Raw genomic sequence first — 22829 nt, 5'->3', positions numbered from 1 at the left:
CTTTTGAGAACATTCACAGAGCTTTCCCAGAAACAGTATCACTACAAAGACCACTGTCTCCACATAAGGCTTTCAGGTGTTCTCTTTAGTTCACTTTCACACAGAATGAGATCCTGGTTTCCAGTGTTACACTTTGGACCTGCAGCACAACACAGCATGAGGGTTTCCCAATATCCTGTGCTCACATGCTTGCATTCACACAGTCCTTTACTACACCTGGGGTGCCAGTCGTTCTGAAGAGGAGCAGGTAAGACAAGGCTTAGACACAGTTCACAGAGCAGAAGGAGAAAGAGCAAAAGGAGAGTGCAAATACTCTTAACATAAAACCAGAACCTGGGATCAAGACAACTTTCCACTGCCATCAAGAAGACTCTGAATTTGGGAACCACAAGGAAACAAAACCCAGTGGACCTGCTCAGAGTTTATCTTGATTACACCTTCAGTGAAAGTTTTTTGAAGCAATTTGTGGAATTTCTTTACAGTGCACCCGAAGATAAGGAACATGGTTTCACAACTCAGCACACAACCCTGTTGGTACTCCTGTGTATTCAGTGCAATTTGAAGGTAACAGCTTCAAATATCTGTACTTGGACCATCTGTCACCATACCAATGGGCTCGTGACAGATCCATAGACACAGCCCACCCAGCTGATCTGGATTTGGGAGTATTGCAACAGCTGGCTGTGAGCAACTCTCTGCTTTGCCTGTCAGCCTGTGTGCAGCACATACAGACACACAACTGGCTGTATGCACACATAGGGTGACCACAAGGCAAAACACACAGAGCCCACACATCACAGACGGAGATATCCAGAGAATAAAGAGCCATGTCCCTGCACCCCAGTGTAACAGAATACTCACAATTTTATAACAAGGACAATTAAAATTGGTAATAATTGAAGGAAAAGATGTCTATGGTCTTGCCTAAGAGCAAGTGAGTGAAAAACTTATCTGGGACCTCTGGAACTCGAGTCATTTTGGAAACAACAATAACAGGGAAGGAACATCCTACTGTATGAGGAGGGAGCCTTTAATTTGTTTTAATTGTTTGGTTTTTGAAAGGTGAGATAACTGTCTTCTGACAGAATTGGTGGGAAAGCAGTAACACGATTTGCAAATGCAGATTTATCTGGGGATCCTCTGTGGGAAGCAATGCCGGGGAGCAGCAAAGGGATCTCCTGCCACTGTGAGCTGAATGGAGCTGCCAGTCCAGCCTGAGACCATAACACGGATCTCTGTGCACATGAAGCTTTCAGGCTCTTTAGCTGAACAAGCTGTGCATGATTACAGGTGTCCAGCATCCAGAGTGAGATGGTCCATGAAGCACAGCAGTGATCACGGGTTTCTGGAACAGACCAAGATTGTTGCCCTAATTTACAATTGCTCAGGCTGGGAACCCTCCACTTTGCTCCAGCTTCTGAGGATGGCTTCTTTCCAGGTTGCTCTGTTTTTCCCTCCATAAAATCCACTCCAAAGGCTTGGATTTGTTCCCAAAATCCAGCTTTTGAGGAGGCAATTTTCTCAATCATGACTGGACAAGTGATATTCCAGACAGCACACCCAGCCAAGGGAGTTCCAAGTAGACTTTATTGATTTCTATTATCAGATATTTGACACTTAAAGGTGTGTGAGAGCCAGCAAATATCACAGGACTTTATAGATTATTACCAGTTAAAGAAAGGAAAGCAGAAAGCTTCTTGATGCCCTATAGTCTACAGTGCCTTAAGACCCCTGAAAACGTTTTAAACAAATGTACCTCAAAACCAAACCCAAAGCCTTTAATTCTCTGTGATCAAGCTACCAAAACAAATAGACAAACAAAAGCCCCCAAACACACAAAATCAACAACAAAATCCCAAAGAAATAAAACCCCCCAAACAAATCAAAACCCCAAAAAACCCTCTTGATGTTAATTTCAACTTCATTATATGACTAGAAGGACACATTGCTCAAAGCCCACTCTTTAGATTCTGGAGACCCTGTAAACTCCTGCTCAAACAGAAGTGTGCCAATGTCAGCCATTTCTGATGTAATCAGCTTCTGCCTGATGTTAAGAAATCCCTTTGCAATCATCACTGAATTCTGCTGAAGATCTGTTTGCCTGGTACTGCCCAGATTGCCGACAATTAAGAGATAGTTACAGAGCTGCCTCGTTAGGACAAAATACACACACACAAAAAAGGTGCTGTAGTGAAAACTTAGGTTCTGAAGCAGAAGCACACTCATAATCACACACAAAGTCTCAGTGTAAGCAGCATGCAACACAGTCCTCATCTACATCCGTGTCACTGTTTCAAAATATCTACATGAATAAAGTACTGCTCAAAAGGAGAGAGATTTTGCTGCCTCTCAAAGAAGATTTGTAACTTTCAGGTGCTTTTTTCGTAGATGTTTGGTCTCTTTGTTCTCTTTTCCGTGTAAGGACCTTAGCTGGTGAGGACAGACAAGCTTGTCTTTCTCCTCACTTACTGATGGGTGAGCCAAGGGTTTTGATCAGAACTGACATTTATCTCCATCCCCCTGTTTGCAGGACAAGCTTCTTCAACAGGTCTGGGACTCTTGTCTTCAGAGATAGGAGCTCTGCCCTATAAAGGAGAGAAGTTGTCATGTGGGTATAGAAGGTAAACTGGCATCATCAATAAGCTTAGAGTGCATGTCTGACACCACTGCATCTGTGACAGCACCCTCATCTACCCAATGGCAAAGATAACATTGGAGAACGTACTGGGTCTCTGACTTGAAAAGGGAATATCTACACCCAGAAAATACTACTGCAGATACCAGCAAGGCACTGCTGCAAACATTTATTGAGCTGGAACGTGTAAATTAAGATGCTAAGAGCACAAACACCCGCAGCCCCCATCTTTGTCATAAACATTACATCCTCTACTCAGTGCACAGATATGAGCCACCATGGTGACTCACGCATCCATAACTCCGCTTCAACACCATCTCATAGGTCAGATGACCCATTTCATGATGACAACCTGACGTTAGGCAAATAAACCACGGCAAAGAGCTGGTTGCAGAGACCTGCAATAGGTTAGCATTTGGCAAGATGATGACACCCCCCTAATTTTCCCAGGAAGCCCTGGCCAGTAGCTTTCTATAACCACCCCATGGCACAGTAGCTCTTTAAATACCACCTACACAAAATGGACACACCTGATCCCCAGGCCTTACTCCCCACCACGGGCTGCCCTCTCACGACTCCACATAACCTTGGCCTGCGGCGAACCCCCACCTGTGCAGCAGAGTGGCCTCCTTCTCCGAGGTTGGACGTCTCTTGAGAGCACACCGAGCTCCGCTGAGGGGCACCGCCGGGGGGCATCCCGGCAGGGAAACAGGGCAAGAGCGGACCGAGGAAATGAAAGTCGCTACTCAGGGTGCCAGTGGCCAAGCACACGTCGTACACAAGGCTGCGGGGAAGGGAGCCTGCGTCGCTCTCGGCGACAGCCGTCGGGAAGGTGGGCAAGGGCTCGGCGTGTCTCTGCCTGTCCCGCCGCAGCTTCATGAGCAGGGCGGCCAGGCCGGTGGCCAGGCAGAGCGCGGAGACGCAGGCCAGGCAGGCGATGAGGTAGAGAGTGAGCGTGTCGTCGGGCTCGGCGGGCGGCGCGTCCTGGCTGAGGCGCACATGGGCGTCGGAGAAGTCGTGGAGCAGGGCGATGGCGAGGGTGGCGCTGGCCGAGCGCGGCGGCTGGCCGCGGTCTCGCACGAGCACGACGAGCCTGTGTCGGGGCGCGTCGCGCTCGGCCACGGCCCGCGCCGTGCGCAGCTCGCCGCTGTGCAGCCCGAGGCGGAAGAGCCCCGGCTCCGTGGCCTTGGCCAGCTCGTAGGACAGCCAGGCGTTCTGCCCCGCGTCCGCGTCCACCGCCACCACCTTGGCCACCAGGTAGCCTGCCGGCGCCCAGCGCGGCACCAGCTCGCCCGCGCCCGCGCCGCTCTCGGCACCAGGGTGCAGCACCACCGGCGCGTTGTCGTTCTCGTCGCGCACCAGCACGCGCAGCAGCGCCCGCGCGCTCAGCGCCGGCCAGCCGCCGTCGGCCGCGCTCACCCACACCTCCAAGGCGCGCACCCGCTCGTAGTCCAGCGAGCGCACCACGTACACGTCGCCGCTCTCCGAGCTCACCGACACCGCCGGCTGCTCCTCGCCCTCCTCACGCACCAGCGCGTACTGCACGCGCGCGTTGCTGCCCGCGTCCGCGTCGCTGGCCTGCACGCTGCCGATGCGCACCATGGGGCTGTTGTTCTCCGTCACCCACATGCTGTAGAGCTCCTGGCTGAAGGCGGGGGCGTTGTCGTTCACGTCCGACACCTGCACCCACAGGCTCTGCCGAGAGCTCAGGCGCCGCGGGCCCCAGTCCGTCGCTCGGATGCTGATGTTGTACTCTGCCGTCGTCTCCCTGTCCAGCGCCGCGTTGGTTCTCAGCTCGTAGAAATTGCCGAAGGTGGGGGTGAGAGTGAAAGGCAAGTCCCCTTCGATGGTGCACTCCGTCCTTCCGTTTTCGCCGGCGTCCCGGTCCCGTACGCTGAAGAGGGCCACCAGTGTGCGTGGTGGTGCGTCCTCGGGAATGGATGCAGTGTGTGAGGTTAGCTGTATCTCCGGGGCATTATCGTTCACATCCACCACCTCCACGTGCACTTTGCAAGTAGTATACAGCCCTCCACCGTCGCTGGCTTTCACCACCATCTCGTGTTTTTTCGCATCCTCGAAGTCCAGTTTTCCCGTCACTCGAATCTCTCCCGTGTCAGGGTTTAGGTCAAAGAGCTGCTGAGACCCCTCCAATGTCTGTGTGAAGGCGTACTGCACTTCCCCGTAGGACCCTGCGTCAGGATCTCTTGCCTCTACTCTGGCCACCAGCTGCCCCGGGGGGCTGTTCTCTGCCACGCTCACTTCATAGACTTCCCGACTGAACATCGGGGTGTTGTCGTTGGCATCCAACACCACGATCCGGATCTGAGCCGTGCCTGACCTTGGAGGCAAACCCCCGTCCACTGCAATTAGGAGTAAATAAATTTCTCGCAGTTCTTCTCTGTCCAGCTGTCTCTCTAGAACGAGTTCTGGATATTTTCCTCCTTTCCCCCTTCCGAAAGCGAGGGAGAAATGCGAATTGGACTCGAGGCTGTAATTCTGCAACCCGTTGCTGCCCACGTCCTTGTCACGGGCAATTTGCAGTGGGAAATGGGACCCTGGAGATGTCATTTCGGAAATCTCTAAAACCATCTCCTTCTCTGGGAACACAGGGGAGTTGTCATTCACGTCAACAACCTCCACCTCCCCTCGGATCAGCTGCAATGGGTTATCAAGAAAGAGTGTAAAGAAGAGCGTACAGGTCTCGCTCTGAGGACAGATCTCCTCTCGGTCCAGAGATTCCTTGGCCGTCAGCACTCCGGTGCTCGGGTTGAGGCGGAAAAGCTGCTGGTTCCCCTCCGACACAACGCGCGCCTTGCGAGCTGCCAGCTGGCTCGGGGTAAGCCCCAGGTCCTGGGCAACATTGCCCACAAAGGAGTCCCTCTCCATCTCCTCTGCCAGAGAATAGCGGAGGCTTTCGGCCCCGCTCTGCCACACGCAAACGCACAGAAGGAACAAGATCACTTGCCTGAGGCTGCCTCCGCTCCGTCTCCCGTTCCACGCCATTCCTTTCCACAAAAGCCAGACAGCGTCCTCCCGGCTTCCCGGCATTTGTAAGCAGTGTCCAGGCGGAGCAGTGCTTATCAGAAATGGCTTCTGCAAGCCCCTGAGCAGTCCGGCTGCGTTCCCTTCTGCCGTTCCCGAGCAGCTCTCTCGGCTGTTTTTGTGTGCCGGTGCTGCCGAGGCGGGGCGGGCAGAGGAAGCTGTCTGTCCGTGGTCAACACCGCCACCCAGCGTCGGCAACGGGAATGGTTCCTCTGCTTCTGGCCGGTGTTGCTGTCTTAGACTTTGCTTTTTCCAGGTACTCTCTTCGTGCAAAAGTGGAGCGAAAAGAGTGCTGTTAGGGAAAAATCCCCAAAAGAAATTGTGTCACTTCACCCAAGCTCACCACCACAGGAGAATGGCAATGCTGATTCTACGACACATCACCCTAATTCTATTTTTTCACCCATTGTTACATACATCTCAATTAAAAAGCTTTTCTGTCCTGAGTGTCATCCCCTGCCGCCTGCTCACCCTGCCCTCAAGGATAAGCTGTGTCAGTATCTAACACATTCGTTTCACATGTCCCCTGATCCACAGAAATGTCGACACACTTCAGCTTGTTTGTATGTTCTGGACGTACCCAGACCTTTTTCCACTGATGTTACTACCCCGTCTTAGAAACACTCTGAAGGTACTCACTGGTCACACCCGAACTCCTGCATCTGTGTAGGGACATACGGTAAACCACTACAAAAGGCAAGTAGAGGAAGCGATTAATTCAAACCCCTGATATTGCAAACGCTAAAGAGGAGATAAGCTGAACAATAGCAAAGAGCAGGGATCTAAGAACACCGATGAAAGGGGCATTAAAGGAACCATTCAAGTGATAGCTTAAAAAGATTCAAACACAAACTTCGTAAAAAATAAAGCAAAAATAAGCTAATCTTGTCTTAACATAAAATGTGTGATTGGAAAGAGCAAAATGATTACTTGATGTTTAACGAGGTCCTGGAAATAGCTAAAAGGTCCTAACCAGACTGTCCTGCTGTGAACTGTAAATGATGACCAGACAAAGCCACCAGTATCCGGCACTCGACATTGGCAATGAGAATTGACTTAGATCGTGACTGCTTCTGCCGAGCCACTGTGGAGTTCCGGGAAATGAACATGCAATGTACTGGGGAAAAGTTCAAAACCAGTCTAACTCCTAGAAAACAAAAAGTGAAGGCTACAACTCCGCTTAATATCAGGTCTGCTGGGTAGAGCAAAAAGGGGACTGTTGTGAACAAAAATAAGGCATACAGTATTAGAATTAATTTTGTGATTGCTTTAAACTAGATTGAACTGAAAGTTGTTTTGCTATAACGCAGCTTGAGTGACTGCGCTTAGCATGAGAGACTGGAGAGAGGAGGCCTCAGGCCACAAACTGTAACTGATTTTCACTTAAACTTTTGCTTAGTTGAAATAGGGAAGCACTGGGAGTCTTGCACAACACTACTATAAACTGGACTGTGGCATAACCTGGGATCTGAAGTTCTCTTTATAATCAAGGGCTAAGAATGGATCCAGTCACACACAGACTTTAATCTGAGTAGCTTAGAAAGCACAAGGGTCTAGTCTGAACCTTGTAACTTGTCAGGAGTGTCTTCTTGGACTCTCCTATAACATCCTTACATTTGACATCTGCAGCTGGAGCTGTTGGGAGAGTTGCAAAGCTTACCTGTCCCTTCTTGCTGCTTTGCAGAGATCTTTGCACACTCACAACTGCTCTTAAGGGAGCCAGAAGCTCAGTGCTCAGAAAATGCAAAGAACCCTGTCAGCTATTCCCTGCTCCCCACAATTGTCCTGATTTTCCATTACAGGCCTCATCTCCAAATTAAAGGAACGTACCTGCTCACCCTTACCTCAAAGGACAACAGTAGGGAAAACTCCAACTTGCTTGAGGACATTCACAAAGCTTTCCCAGAAACAACATCTCTACACAGACCATTGTCTCCACACAAGGCCTTTGGCTGTTCTCTTTATTTCACAGACAAGGGGATCTTGGGTTGCAGTGTCACACTTTGGAACTGCAACACATCACAGTATGAGAGTTTCCCAATATTCCATGACACATGCCTGCATTCAAACAATATGTTGTTACACCTGGAGTGCCAGTCCTTCTGAAAAGGAACAGGTAAGACAAGGCTCAAGCACAGTTCACAGAGCAGAAGGAGAAAGGGCAAATGTTCTCCATCTTGGAAGACTGTACAGATCCCTGCTGCTGACTGGAAACTTGTCAGTGTTCTCCCAATTTACAAGAAGGTTAAAGGAAGAGCAGGGAACCCACACATCTTTTAGACTGAACTCAGTTGCTGGAGGAGATCATCATGGGTACTGTTGAAAATCATTTCAAGAGCAGTGCAGTCATTAGGTCCAATCAACATAGGTTCAGTCCTGTTTAACTAATTTTATATCCTTCTATGATAAGGTCAGCTGGCTACAGAATGAAAGCATGGTGGTGGATGTTGTTTTTCCAGATCTTCATAAAGCTTTTGCTGCTGTTCCTCACAGCATCCTCCTGGACACATCAAAGATTAAGGTGGGCAGTTTCATGGTGTGCTTGCTGAAGAACCAACTGGCTGAAAGTCAAGAATCAAAAGGTTGTAGTGATTGGGCAGCTACATATGATTGGCAACCAGTCATGAGTGCTGTCCTCAGAGTTTAGTTTCTGTTCAGAATATATATGGATGAGCTGGATGCAGGAGATGAATACACCATTCACACCTTTGTTGACAATACCATACTGGGGGCTGCTGTCAACTGTCTTAAGGAAAAAGAGGCCTTGCAGTGACCTCCCGATATACTGGAGTGCTGGGGAATCATCAGTGGCATGAAATGGAACAAGTCCAAATGCCAGATTCTGCACCTGGGATAGAGTAACACTGGGCACAAGTATAAGTGTGAAGAGGAGTGATTGGAGAGCAGCCCCACAGAAAGGGGTCTGGGGCTGTCAGTTGACAGTAAGCCAAAAACATGTCAGCAGTGAGCTCTGGCAGCCAAGAGGGAAAGCCACATCCTGTTTAAATGCATCAGAGTGTCCTGGGTTAACATAGCCCTCTCTCACAAGCCCAATTCCCCCCACATAGATGGGAGGGAAATTAACACACAAAAAAATCCTTGGGTTGAGATCAGGGATTTAATGAGATAATACATTGCACAATGGCCTTAGCCTGTTTGCAGAAATGCAGCAAAATGCAGAAGCAGCAGCAGAAACCAGTGACCCCCCCACCTTCCCAGCTGGCAGCCTGCCCAGTGAAAAGGGCCAACACCCCAAACCCAGAAACTGGAAGGATCAACCAGAACAAGAAGCCTCTCATATTACAACCTGAATTTCAAGCCCCATGATAGTTTGCTCCAGACAGCATTTCCATTTTGAAGCTGGCACGACGACAGCATGGTACTGAACACACAACAGCAGAGTCAGCTCAGACCCTGACACACAGCATGACCAGCCAGTTAGAAGGGAAGATTATCCTGCTGTGTTTATCATTGTTGTGACCTCACCTTGAGGACTGCGTGCAGTTCTGGGTCCCACACTTTAACAAGAATGTGAAGATACTGGAATGCATCCAGGAGAGGACAACAAATCTGGAGACAGGGAGGAAATGAACGGCCCCTGAGGAGTCACTAAGGATTTGGGGTTGTCTAGTTTGGAGAATAGGAGGCTGCAGGGTGACCTTATTGCTCTCTACAGCTTCTTGATGAAGGGAAGTGGAGGGCAAGGTGTTGATCTCTTATTCTTTCTTTTCTTTTCTAGTCTAGTCTATGCTTCTACTTCTATTTCTATTTCTACTTCCACTTCTGTTCTACAACATTCTATAACATTCTCTCCCAACACCATTCAAACCCAACTGCCATGTGCAGTCCACTAAGCAAGTGATTTGTCTGCCCGACCTTGTCATTGCATCTCAGCATGAAATAAGAGGTCAACAAGTGACTGGACAGCAAGTGACAGAAGAATTAAGCTGGGGCCTCAGATCTGACCTCATTCTTGAAGCACTGCAGAAATGGCTGTAGCAAAGCTGAAGCATAATATTGCTTGAGGAAGGGCGACATTGGTGCTTCCAACCATGGCACAGTGCTGTGTTGGCAGCCTGGCCAGATGGGCTTCAGGAAATTGAACTTGCTGCTACCTAAGTCTGTTCTGAAACTGATCTTGGGTAGGGGACACGGAGAGGAATGCAGAGAGCCAAAGCACTGGCCTTGCTATTGCCATGCCATGATGATAAACAGCATCCATCTGGGAATCCTCTGTGGGATGTATTCAAGAAAGCAGCAAAGCAACCTCTTCTGCTGGATCAAGCTGCTGGTCCAGGCTTGGACACAAAAACCAGATCTCTTTGTGCACATGGAGCTTTTATGCTGTGTAACATAACAAGATGCGCATGGTTGAAGGTGTCCATTATGCAGAGTGATCTGGGTCATGAACCACAGCAACGTTCATGTGTTTCTGGAACAGACCAAGATTGTTTCCCTAATTCACAATCTCGCAGGCTGGGAGCCCTCCACTTTGATCCAACACCTGAGAATGGACTATGTCCACGTTGCTCTGTTTTCCCCTCCATAACATCTGCTACAAAGGCTTGCATTTGTTCCTGAAATCCTGCTTTTGGGGATGCAATTTCCTTGGCAATGGCTGTGACAAGTGATCTCCCAGACAGCACACTCAGCCAAGGGAGGTCTAAGTAGTTTTTATTGTGTTGTGGTTTTTTTTTTTTTATTCTGCTGTCAGGCATTTCACACTTAAAAGGAAATATCACACAACTTTATAAATGAGTACCAGTTAAAGAAAGGAAAACAGAAAGCTGCTTGATGGCCTCTACAGTGTCTTAATCTCCCTGTAAGTGCCTTAGTCAATTTTACAGCAAATCCACAAAGAGTGCTATCAATTGTCTGTGACATTATATTCAAAACTCTGGAATACACATTTCAGCTTCATGCTAAAAAATCCCAACACAACAACAACAAAAACCAAAACACCAAACCCACACTTTGCTCAAATCTCACTCTTCAGAGCCAGGAATACCTGTAAACTCCTGCTTAAGCAGAAGTGGTGTGCCAATGTCAGCCATTTCTACTGTAACCAGCTTCTGCCTGTTATTAAGCAATTTCTTTGCAAGGACCACTGCATTCTGCTGCATATCTGTTTGCCTGGGATTGACCAGACTGCAGACAACTAAAACATTGTTACAGAGCCATACAAAAAACTAATCCACAACACAGAAAACAGGATGTAGGAGAAAGTTACCTTGAAGCTCTGCTTTCAGTTTGTAGTATTTCTCTTACAGTATTCCCCTCACAAACACGAACCAAGACTTGTTGTAATCAGCATGCAACACAGTCCTCCATCCATCCATGTAACAACTGCAAAATACCTACAGGAATAAAATACTGCTTGAGGGCAGAGGGGGTTTGCTCTCTCTCAGAGAAGACTTATACCTCCCTGATACATATTTAGTCTGTGTTTGGTCTCTTTTTCTTTCTTCCCAGTGAGGACATCAGCTGGTGAGGACAGACAAGCTTGTCTTTGTCTTCACTTACTGATGGGTGAGCCAAGGGTTTTGTTCAGAATTGACATTTAGCTCCATTTCATTGTTGGCAGCACAAGCTGCTTTGGCAAGTTTAGGATCCATACCTTGGGAGGCGGGAGCCTTCAAAGAAGAGAGATGTTGCAATTTGTGCATGGAAGGTTAACAAGACGCTTAGAAGTCATATCTGACACCACTGCCTTTGGCACCACCCTTCTCTACCTAGAGCCACAGAGCAGTGTGGATCAGGTGCTGGGTTTCTGACCTAAAATAGGGTACGACTAAGTTCACATCAGCTTTCTGAAGGGTGCTGATGCTGTCCAGAATCAACTGACTGTGCTAGAAAGGTAATGGCTGGTTGCTTCACAAATAGCTGGGAATTGTATCTTTGTGGCCTGTACTGTCCACTCATAGCAAATAGAAATGTAAGTCAAAATTTTAACCGAGACAAGATGCTTCATGGCCTCCAGCACCTTGTCTGGCCTCCAGCACCTTGTCACACAGACTGTATTCAGCACTGCACCAGCCTGGTGAGCAGCACTTCCTAGTGCCAAGCACAAGTTCCTAACTGGTGCCAAGCACCAGTTCCTAACAGCAGTTCAGGAGGGGGTATCAATGATGGCACATACCCTTACACCACTGTCTTTGTTAACGCTAGATCACTACATTCCAGGTTCTATCTGTTCTAGGATGACATGTCCCTAGGAGTGCTGTATTTCCAGTTCTGACTCCTAAAGAGCTGTAAACGCTACATGGAAAGCACCCACAATCTGCCAGAACCAATCATACCACCCCAGATTTGATCTCATGGCATAAACCGGGTTGCAGAGGGGTGAGGTCAGTCAGGAGGACAGAAGCATCTGAGACATCCACAATACATACAGAAGCACTCTCCAGGCACTCTGTATAACCTCCTCCCTTCCAGAAGTCCCATTAAAAAACAGATACCCACAAATCTGACACCCCTGACTCCCAGGGCTCAATCCCTAACCTCGCAATGACCCTGCCCTTCTCTGTCTCGCTACGGCCCGATTCTGTTCCTCACCTGTGTAGTACAGTCGCTCCCTTCCACGAGGCTGGACGCCTCTTGCGAGCACATGGAGCTCCGCTGTGGGGCCATAACGGGGGGCATCCCGGCAGGGAAGCAGGGCAAGAGCGGACCGAGGAAGTGAAAGTCGCTGCTCAGGGTGCCGGTGGCCAAGCACACGTCGTACACAAGGCTGCGGGGAAGGGAGCCTGCGTCGCTCTCGGCGACAGCCGTCGGGAAGGTGGGCAAGGGCTCGGCTTGTTTGCGCCTGTCCCGCCGCAGCTTCATGAGCAAGGCGGCCAGGCCGGTGGCCAGGCAGAGCGCGGAGACGCAGGCCAGGCAGGCGATGAGGTAGAGAGTGAGCGTGTCGTCGGGCTCGGCGGGCGGCGCGTCCTGGCTGAGGCGCACATGGGCGTCGGAGAAGTCGTGGAGCAGGGCGATGGCGAGGGTGGCGCTGGCCGAGCGCGGCGGCTGGCCGCGGTCTCGCACGAGCACGACGAGCCTGTGTCGGGGCGCGTCGCGCTCGGCCACGGCCCGCGCCGTGCGCAGCTCGCCGCTGTGCGGCCCGAGGCGGAAGAGCCCCGGCTCCGTGGCCTTGGCCAGCTCGTAGGACAGCCAGGCGTTCTGCCCCGCGTCCGCGTCCACCGCCACCACCTTGGCCACCAGGTAGCCTGCCGGCGCCCAGCGCGGCACCAGCTCGCCCGCGCCCGCGCCGCTCTCGGCACCAGGGTGCAGCACCACCGGCGCGTTGTCGTTCTCGTCGCGCACCAGCACGCGCAGCAGCGCCCGCGCGCTCAGCGCCGGCCAGCCGCCGTCGGCCGCGCTCACCCACACCTCCAAGGCGCGCACCCGCTCGTAGTCCAGCGAGCGCACCACGTACACGTCGCCGCTCTCCGAGCTCACCGACACCGCCGGCTGCTCCTCGCCCTCCTCACGCACCAGCGCGTACTGCACGCGCGCGTTGCTGCCCGCGTCCGCGTCGCTGGCCTGCACGCTGCCGATGCGCACCATGGGGCTGTTGTTCTCCGTCACCCACATGCTGTAGAGCTCCTGGCTGAAGGCGGGGGCGTTGTCGTTCACGTCCGACACCTGCACCCACAGGCTCTGCCGAGAGCTCAGGCGCTGCGGGCCCCAGTCCGTCGCTCGGATGCTGATGTTATACTCTGCCGTCGTCTCCCTGTCCAGCGCCGCGTTGGTTCTCAGCTCGTAGTAATTATCGAAAGTGGGGGTGAGAGTGAAGGGCACGTCCCCTTCGATGGTACACTCTGTCCTGCCGTTGTCACCGGCGTCTCTGTCCCGCACGCTGAAGAGTGCCACCAGTGTGCGTAGCGGAGCGTCCTCGGGAATGGAGGCAGTGTGTGAGGTCAGCTGTATCTCCGGGGTGTTGTCGTTCATGTCCACGATCTCCACCAGCACTTTGGAATGCGCAGAGAGACCCCCACCATCGGCTGCCCTCACCATCATCTCGTGCTTTTTCATTTCTTCAAAGTCCAGGTTTCCTGCCACCCGGATTTCTCCCGTGTCAGCGTTCAGTATGAAGAGCTGCCGAGATCCTTTTGATATCTGTGTGAAGGTGTACTGCACTTTCCCATTGGACCCTTCGTCGGGATCCGTGGCCGTGACTCTCATCACCAGCTGCCCTGTGGGGCTGTTCTCAGCCACACGCACCTCGTAGACCTCCTGACTGAACATCGGGGTGTTGTCATTGGCATCAAGCACCACGATCCGAATCTGAGCCGTGCCTGACCTGGGTGGAGAGCCTCCGTCGGTGGCTGTCAGCAGTAAATTCAGGACCGGTTGCTCTTCTCGGTCCAGCTGCCGATCCAGTACGAGCTCGGCATATTTTTCTCCATCATTCCTTGTTTTGATAGCAAGGGAGAAATGCGAATTAGACCCGAGGCTGTAGTTCTGCAAACTGTTGCTGCCCATATCAGTATCCTGTGCTCTTTCCAGAGGAAAACGGAAACCCGGAGATGTGGTTTCAAGAATTTCTAAAACCATCTCCTTCTCTGGGAACGTGGGGGAATTATCATTCACATCAAGAACCACCACGTCCCCTCGGATCAGTTCTAAAGGATTGTCCAAGAAGACCGTAAAAAAGAGGGTACAGGTCTCGCTCTGAGGACAGATCTCCTCTCGGTCCAGAGATTCCTTGGCCGTCAGCACTCCGGTGCTCGGGTTGAGGCGGAAAAGCTGCTGGTTCCCCTCCGACACAACGCGCGCCTTGCGAGCTGCCAGCTGGCTCGGAGTAAGCCCCAGGTCCTGGGCAATATTGCCCACAAAGGAGTCCCTCTCCATCTCCTCCGCCAGAGAATAGCGGAGGCTTTCGGCCCCGCTCTGCCACACGCAAACGCACAGAAGGAACAAGATCACTTGCCTGGGGCTGCCTCTGCTCCGTCTGCTGTTCCACTCCATTCCTCTCCATAAAAGCCAGGCAGCGTCCTCCCGGCTTCCCGGCATTTGGAAGCAGCGTCCCAGTGTTTGTCAGGGACTACGGAGAAGGTCTTCTTCAATCCCCCGAGCAGTCCGCCTGCGTTCCCGAGCAGCTATGTCGGCTGTTTTTGTGTGCCAATGCTGCAAAGCCTGGGCGGGCCGAGGAAGCTGCCGGTCCGTGGTCAACACCGCCACCCAGCGTCGGCAGCGGGAATGGTTCCTCTGCTTCTGGCTGGCAGTAATGCCTCGGGTTTAGCTGCTGGCAACTGCTCTCTCGGTACCAAACGGAGCCAAAAGACTGGTGTCATGGAAAAAGCCCTGCCCTTCTCTGCACAATTGTCCTGACACTATAAGAATCATAGAATCATGGAACTGTTAGGGTTGGAAGGGACCTCAAGGATCATCCAGTTCCAACCCCCCTGCCATGGGCTGGGACACCTCACACTACATGAGGTTGTTCAGAGCCACATCCAGCCTGGCCTTAAAAACCTCCAGGGATGAGGCTTTTACCACTCTCTGGGTAACCTCTTCCAATGTCTCACCATGCTCACGGGGAAGAACTTCTTCCTAATGTCCAATCTCAATCTACCCACTTCTAGTTTTGCTCCCCTCTCCCCCTCACCCCCCCCCCCCCCCCCCCCCCCCCCCCCCCCCTGCCCCAGTCCTATCACTACCTGGCACCCTAAGAAGTCTCTCACCAGCTTGCTTGTAGGCTCCCTTAAGATACTGGAAGGCCACAATAAGGTCTCCTCAGAGCCTTATCTTCTGAAGATTGAACAGCCTCAATTCCAACCTGATAAACCTCATCTCCAACCTGAAGGAATGGTCCTTGTCACCCTTACCTCAGCCAAGGCACAAAAGCAGAAAAAAAATATCCCACCCTGTTGAGAATGTTCACACCTTTCTCAGAAACAACATCCCTACAAAGACCGCTGTCTCCACACAAGGCCTGCAGGTGTTCTCTTTATTTCACTTCCACACACAAGGGGATCCTGGTTTCCAAAATTACACTTTGGAACTGCAGCACAACATAGTGTGAGGGGTTCCCAATATTCCGTGCTACACATTCAAACAATCCGTTATTAGAAACGGGGTGACAGTTCTTCTGAGGAGGGACAGGCAAGACAAGGCTTAAGCACAGTTCACAGAGCAGAAGAAGGGGCAAAAATGCCTGGTGAGGCTGCATCTGGAATATTGTGTCCAGTTCTGTGTCACTCAGTTCAAGAAGGACAGGGAAGAGTGGCTTGGAAGAGTCCAGCGTAAAGTCACAAAGATGCTTAAGGGACTGGAACATTTTCTTTGTGAGGAAAGGCTGAGGGAGCTGGGGCTCTCTAGCTTGCATGAGACTGAGGGCTGATCTCTTTAATGTCTAAAGAGGTGAAGAGTGTCAGGAGGATGGAGCTAGCCTATTCTCAGTCATGTCCAATGATAGGACAAGCAGCAAGAGTGCAAGCTGGAGCATAGGAGATTATATATAAATGTAAGAAAAGAAATGTTTCCCACAATGACCACATCCTCACAACTCTGTACAGTTCCAGCCTGTGATCAGGCACTTGGGCTGCCCACTGCACTGAGTCACAGGACCATGAGTGTGGGAACAGTGAATTTCCTTTTGTGAACACCAAAATTGTACAGGACCAGCCACTCTGCTGAATATTCACAAGTCCATGGGGTGTTTAGGAGGGGGTGATAGGATTCTCCCCAGAGTACTGAAAGTGCTAGAGGATGTTATGATGGGACACTCTCCCTCTTGTACCAAAGACATTGACATTCTGGGAAGGTCCTTGTTGACTGGAAACCAGACAATGTTCTTCCATTTTGCAAGAAGTACATGAGAAAAGACCCAGGAACTAATGATCCTTTTTGTCTGACCTGGAATCATTATGGAAAAGATCACCCTGGGAACTACTGAGAGGGAAACTCCTGTGCAAGTGATTTGATAGCCACCCTCCCACTGCATGAAGAGGAGGTGGTGAATATTGCTGTCCTGGATTTTCATAAGGCTTTTAATAGTGTCCCTCACATCATCTTTCTGGACATGATGTCCAGCTGGCAGAGGAGCAGGTTAAGGGAGTGCTTAATGATGTATTTTCTGAAGCAGAGGTCTTCAGGGGTTGTAGCAAATGCAGCTACATCTGCTTGCCTAGCAGTCACTGGTGGTGTTCCTCAGGGCTCTTTCTATGTCCACTTCCATGAATATATAAATAAACTGCATGCAGCAGTTGAATGCACCTTTATAAACTTTACTGATGATATCAAAGTGCGAGGTGCTTTTGACTCCCCTAAAAGAAAAGAGGCCTTGCAACGGGATCTTGATAGTTGGGAGCATTGAAGAATCATCAGTGGCATAAAATGGGGAGAGGAGTAGCTGGAGAGCAGCCCTGCAGAAAGGGATCTGGGGATGCTGGTTGACAGAAGACCCAAGACATATCATCAGCCTGCCCTGGCAGCCAAGAGGGCAAATCACATCCTAGGGTGCATCAAACACAGTGTGAGCAGGCAGTCTAAAGAGATGATTATCCTACTGTGTTCCTATTGATGCAGCCTGACCTTGACTACTGGGTGTGATTCCAGACCTCACAATTTAAGAAGGATGTATCCAGAGAAGGCCTCTTCTTCCTCATCTCCAGCAAAGGGATGTAAGGGAAGGGCTCAAAGCTGCATCAGAGGAGGTTCAGCCTGGAAATTAGGAAGCATTTGCATATCTTTAGAGAGAAGTTGGCTAAACACTGGAACAAGCTCCCTAGAGAGGTGTTCAGTGCCCCAAGCTGGCCAGTGTTTAGGAGACATTCGGGCAATGCCTTTAAAACTATGCTTTAACTTATGGTCAGACCTGAAGTGGGCCTGAACACACATTCCTCTGAGAAAGACATATTTTCAGGTCATTCTGATTTCCCCTCCATAAAATCCATTCCAAAGGCAAGGACTTCTTCCTGAAATCCTGCTCTTGGGGCGGTGATTTCCTCACCAATGACTATGAAAAGTGATCTTCCACACAGCACACTCAGCTGAGGGAGTTCCACGTAGGTTTTACTGTTTTGTATCATTAGGTATTTGACTTTTAGAAGGTGTGAGAGGCAGCAAATATCACAGAACTTTAGAGATCATGACCGGTGCAAAGATGAAAGGAAAACAGAAAGCTTCTTGATGTCCTGTACTCTACAGCACCCTAAATACTTGTAAAAGCCTAGTAAATGAGAAACAACAGTTAAATTGCCTATAACAATAGAAAAAAACAAGTCTTGAATGTTCATTTCAGCTTTACAATATGCAAGAAGCACACATTGCTCAAAGTCCACTCTTCAGAGTCAGGAGAACCTGTAAACTCCTCTTCAAGCAGAAGAGTGCCAATGTCAGCTGTTTCTAATGTAATCAGCTTCTGCCTGTTATTAAACAATTCCTTTGCAAGCACCTCTGAATTCTGCTGAAGATCTGTTTGCCTGATCTTGACCAGGCTGAAGAAAGCTAAATACACTTTGACTATTTCACTATTAAACTCTTCTTAAGACAAAATACACAGACAAGGTGATGCAGGGGAGATTTAGGTTAGGAAGCAGTAGTACTCTTACAATCATGCATCAAGTCTCAGTGTAATCAGCATGCAAAAAAACTCCTCCTCCATCCATGTCACAACTGCAAAATATCTACAGGAGTACAGTAATGATCAAGAGGACGAGGAGGTTTTGCTCTCTCACAGAGAAGATTTATAGCTCTCTGCTGCTTTACTTTTGGAGGGTGTTTGGTCTCTGTTTTCTTTCCCTGTGAGGACGATAGCTGGTGAAGAGAGACTCATTTTCTCCTCGCTTACTGATGTGTGAGCCAAGGGCTTTGATCAGAACAGGCATTTAGCTCCACGCCCCTATTTGCAGCACAAGCTGCTTCAGGTGGTCTGGAACTCGTGTCTTCAGAGAGGGAAGCCTGCAAATAACACAGAGGTGAGGCTGTGATTTGACTGTGGAAGGAAAGCAGTCATCTGCAGGAAGCATAGATGGCAAGTCTGCCACCACTGCATGTGTGACACCACTCTTCTCTACCCAGAGCCAAAGACTGGTTTGGAGCAGGTGCTGGGGCTCTGACATGAACAGGGAAAATTTAAATCCAGAAAACATCCTCTGTTGTGGACATCACAAGGATGCTGGTATAAAACTTTTATGATTCTGAGGAAGTAATTTGAGATGATAAGAGCCCCAAAATAGAAATTTCAGGTAGTTAGTAAAATGCTGCTTAATGTTGAAATACAAGGATAGTTTGTGGGGTGGCACTAAAACGGTGTTTCTGGGCCTTCGCATATGTTCACCTTCTGGAGTCTTGTGAAGTGCTGCACAGATGCCTGGAAAACTAAAAGCCATGAAGCCTGCTCTGAATCCAGAGAGCTCTGCAGGCTGTGTCTAAACAACTCGCTAACAGGATCACACAATGATAATACCACATCAGACTTGATCTCAGGCCACATATAATGATGCAGAGGACATCTAAGAGATGGCAACAGAGATGTCCCCGATACTAGGGACATCTGCTGGGAAATCATCTGCAGCGACTGTCTCCAACCTCTCCTCGTCAGAGTGGCTCATAAACATCAGGTTAAAAAAAAAAAAAAATCTTCACCCCGGACTCCCAGGTCTCAACGCCCCCTCCCGCCGCTGCCCACTCCCACTGCCCCTTGTCTTGGCGGGCACCACACCCTCACCTGTGTAATACCTTCGTCCCCGGGGTTGGATGCCGCTTGTACACACACGGAACTCCTCTGTGGGGCACCGCCGGGAGGCATCCCGGCAGAGAAGCAGGGCAAGAGCGGACCGAGGAAGTGAAAGTCGCTGCTCAGGGTGCCGGTGGCCAAACACACGTCGTACACAAGACTGCGGGGAAGGGAGCCTGCGTCGCTCTCGGCGACAGCCGTCGGGAAGGTGGGCAAGGGCTCGTCGTGTTTGCGCCTGTCCCGCCGCAACTTCATGAGCAGGGCGGCCAGGCCGGTGGCCAGGCAGAGCGCGGAGACGCAGGCCAGGCAGGCGATGAGGTAGAGAGTGAGCGTGTCGTCGGGCTCGGCGGGCGGCGCGTCCTGGCTGAGGCGCACATGGGCGTCGGAGAAGTCGTGGAGCAGGGCGATGGCGAGGGTGGCGCTGGCCGAGCGCGGCGGCTGGCCGCGGTCTCGCACGAGCACGACGAGCCTGTGTCGGGGCGCGTCGCGCTCGGCCACGGCCCGCGCCGTGCGCAGCTCGCCGCTGTGCAGCCCGAGGCGGAAGAGCCCCGGCTCCGTGGCCTTGGCCAGCTCGTAGGACAGCCAGGCGTTCTGCCCCGCGTCCGCGTCCACCGCCACCACCTTGGCCACCAGGTAGCCTGCCGGCGCCCAGCGCGGCACCAGCTCGCCCGCGCCCGCGCCGCTCTCGGCACCAGGGTGCAGCACCACCGGCGCGTTGTCGTTCTCGTCGCGCACCAGCACGCGCAGCAGCGCCCGCGCGCTCAGCGCCGGCCAGCCGCCGTCGGCCGCGCTCACCCACACCTCCAAGGCGCGCACCCGCTCGTAGTCCAGCGAGCGCACCACGTACACGTCGCCGCTCTCCGAGCTCACCGACACCGCCGGCTGCTCCTCGCCCTCCTCACGCACCAGCGCGTACTGCACGCGCGCGTTGCTGCCCGCGTCCGCGTCGCTGGCCTGCACGCTGCCGATGCGCACCATGGGGCTGTTGTTCTCCGTCACCCACATGCTGTAGAGCTCCTGGCTGAAGGCGGGGGCGTTGTCGTTCACGTCCGACACCTGCACCCACAGGCTCTGCCGAGAGCTCAGGCGCCGCGGTCCCCAGTCCGTCGCTCGGATGCTGATGTTATACTCTGCCGTCGTCTCCCTGTCCAGCGCCGCGTTGGTTCTCAGCTCGTAGTAATTATCGAAGGTGGGGGTGAGAGTGAATGGCAAGTCCCCTTCAATGGTGCACTCTGTCCTGCCGTTGTCACCGGCGTCTCTGTCCCGCACGCTGAAGAGGGCCACCACGGTGCGTGGCGGAGCGTCCTCGGGAATGGAGGCAGTGTGAGAGGTCAGCTGTATCTCCGGGGCGTTGTCGTTCACGTCCACAACCTCCAGTTGCACTTTGCAATGACTGTACAGACCCCCGCCGTCAGTGGCTCTCACCATCAGTTCATGGAATTTTGTTTCCTCGAAGTCCAGGTTGCCTGCCACGAGAATCTCTCCCGTGTCAGCGTTGAGATCAAAGAGTTCCCTAGACCCCACTGGTATTTCGGTGAAGTCGTACTGCAATTTACTGTATAAGTTTTCGTCGGCGTCTGTGGCCATGACTCTCACCACTAGCTGCCCCGGGGGGCTATTCTCGAGTAGCCGCACTTCATAAACCTCCGTATCAAAGACCGGAATGTTGTCATTGATATCCAGAACCACGATCTGGACCTGAGCCGTGCCTGACCTGGGCGGCGAGCCTCCGTCCGTGGCCGTCAGGAGTAAATGAATCTCTCGTTGTTCTTCGCGGTCGAGCTGACGCTCTAGGACGAGCTCTGGGTACTTTGTTCCACCTTTCCTTCCTCTTACAACAAGGGAAAAATGCGAATTTGACTCGAGGCTGTAGTTCTGCAAACCGTTACTGCCCACGTCCTTGTCACGGGCACTTTCCAGAGGGAAACGAGACCCAGGTGGTGCCGTTTCAAGAATCTCTAAAGCTATTTCTTTCTTTGGGAACACTGGAGAGTTGTCGTTCACGTCAAGAATCTCTACCTCCCCTCGGATCAGCTGCAATGGGTTGTCAAAGAACACCTTAAAGAAGAGCGTGCAGGTCTCGCTCTGAGGACAGATCTCCTCTCGGTCCAGAGACTCCCTGGCCATCAGCACTCCGGTGCTCGGGTTGAGGCGGAAAAGCTGCTGGTTCCCCTCCGACACAACGCGCGCCTTGCGAGCTGCCAGCTGGCTCGGAGCAAGCCCCAGGTCCTGGGCAATATTGCCCACAAAGGAGTCCCTCTCCATCTCCTCTGCCAGAGAATAGCGGAGGCTTTCGGCCCCGCTCTGCCACACGCAAAAGCACAGAAGGAACAAGATCACTTGCCTGAGGCTGCCTCCGCTCCTTATGCCGTTCCACGCCATTCCTCTCCATAAAAGCCAGACAGTATCCTCACGGCTTGCCGGCATTTGCAGCGTTTCAGGCGTAGCCCTGTTTGCCAGGGATGGCAGAGAAGGGCTTCTGCGAGACCCTGAGCAGCCCGGCTGCGTTCCCCTCCGCCCTTTCCGGGTAGCTCTGTCGGCTGTTTTTGTGTGCCGGGGCGGCAGAGCTGGAGCGGGTAGAGGAAGCCGTGGTCAACACCGCCACCCAGTGTCGGCAGCGGGAATGGTTCCTCTGCTTCTGGTCGGAGCTCCTACCTTGGGCTTTGCTACTTCCGGCTGCTCTCTCCATGCCAAAGCGGACCCAAAAGACTGGTGCCAAGGAAAAATCCCCTTGGTAAAGCAAAATCTTCTCCATCACCACCACGCAGAGTGATTCTGCTGTCTTTCTGAGATGCATCACTCTAATTATGGTTTGGTTTTTTTTTTTTTCCACTTTTTGTATCGCACGTCACCCAATTTAAGCCCTTTTCTATCTTGATTTGAGAAAAGTGTCTTCCCCTGCCACCTGCTTTCCCCTGGCACCTACGTTAGGCTTTGTCACTGTCACGTTGTCACTTTTGTGAAACCTGTTCCCAGCTGTAACCTATGTGCATCTTCTGGAGGCATACAGACCTTTCTCTTCTGATGTTGCCACCTGCAATTAGAAACATTTTGAAGGTCCCTGAACTCAGAGGTCAAACCGGAACTCCTGAACCTGTGTAAAGGAGTGATGGCCTAGAATATTTCCTGCAAAAGGGAAGAAACAACCAGGAGTGTTCAGAAGTTATACTCCCAGATACACAAACCTTAAAGAGCAGCAATGAACAATAGCATGAAGTGTGGATCTATTGACACAGAATCATGGGCCATTAAAGGAACTATTCAAATGTAAACGCATACAATTTCAGCCCGAGGCTTTGTAAACTATAAGGGGAAAAGAGAAAAAATTAAAACCTGTTAATTACTGCAAAGATATGATAAGGACATTGTTGAAGAGGGTTCTAGGAATGTGTAAAGCTTGAGATGGGATGATCAGAGGCAGAATCAACCTAGGCTAACAATGGACCTGAAAGGAACAACCGTGAGGAAATGGAGGTAGGAGAGGAG

General features: G+C 51.4%; 3 protein-coding genes and 1 pseudogene across 3 annotated transcripts; all 4 read right to left on the bottom strand.

Moving 5' to 3' along the window:
- Nucleotides 1-1437: 1437 nt before the first annotated feature.
- Nucleotides 1438-5687, bottom strand: LOC128897939 (protocadherin beta-15-like). The gene is made up of 2 exons (XM_054168515.1): nt 3245-5687; nt 1438-2585 (listed from the first exon to the last, which is right to left on the bottom strand). Exons 1-2 carry the CDS (start codon nt 5681-5683, stop codon nt 2466-2468), a joined length of 2559 nt encoding a protein of 852 aa, XP_054024490.1. The 5' UTR covers nt 5684-5687; the 3' UTR covers nt 1438-2465.
- LOC128897940 (protocadherin beta-15-like) overlaps nt 2474-22829 on the bottom strand; it is a 28828-nt pseudogene continuing 8472 nt past the window's right edge.
- Nucleotides 12209-14629, bottom strand: LOC128897948 (protocadherin beta-15-like). Its single transcript, XM_054168598.1, has one exon. It carries the CDS (start codon nt 14627-14629, stop codon nt 12209-12211), a length of 2421 nt encoding a protein of 806 aa, XP_054024573.1.
- On the bottom strand, nt 14724-21725 carry LOC104306576 (protocadherin beta-15-like). The gene is made up of 2 exons (XM_054168597.1): nt 19335-21725; nt 14724-14879 (listed from the first exon to the last, which is right to left on the bottom strand). The coding sequence occupies exons 1-2, from the start codon at nt 21723-21725 to the stop codon at nt 14724-14726; spliced, it is 2547 nt and encodes an 848-aa protein (XP_054024572.1).

This window comes from Dryobates pubescens, chromosome 16 (assembly GCF_014839835.1).
Source record: "Dryobates pubescens isolate bDryPub1 chromosome 16, bDryPub1.pri, whole genome shotgun sequence".
NCBI lineage: Eukaryota > Metazoa > Chordata > Aves > Piciformes > Picidae > Dryobates > Dryobates pubescens.
The sequence above is the reverse complement of the archived record's forward strand: the minus strand, read 5'-3'. Positions and strand labels throughout refer to the sequence as shown.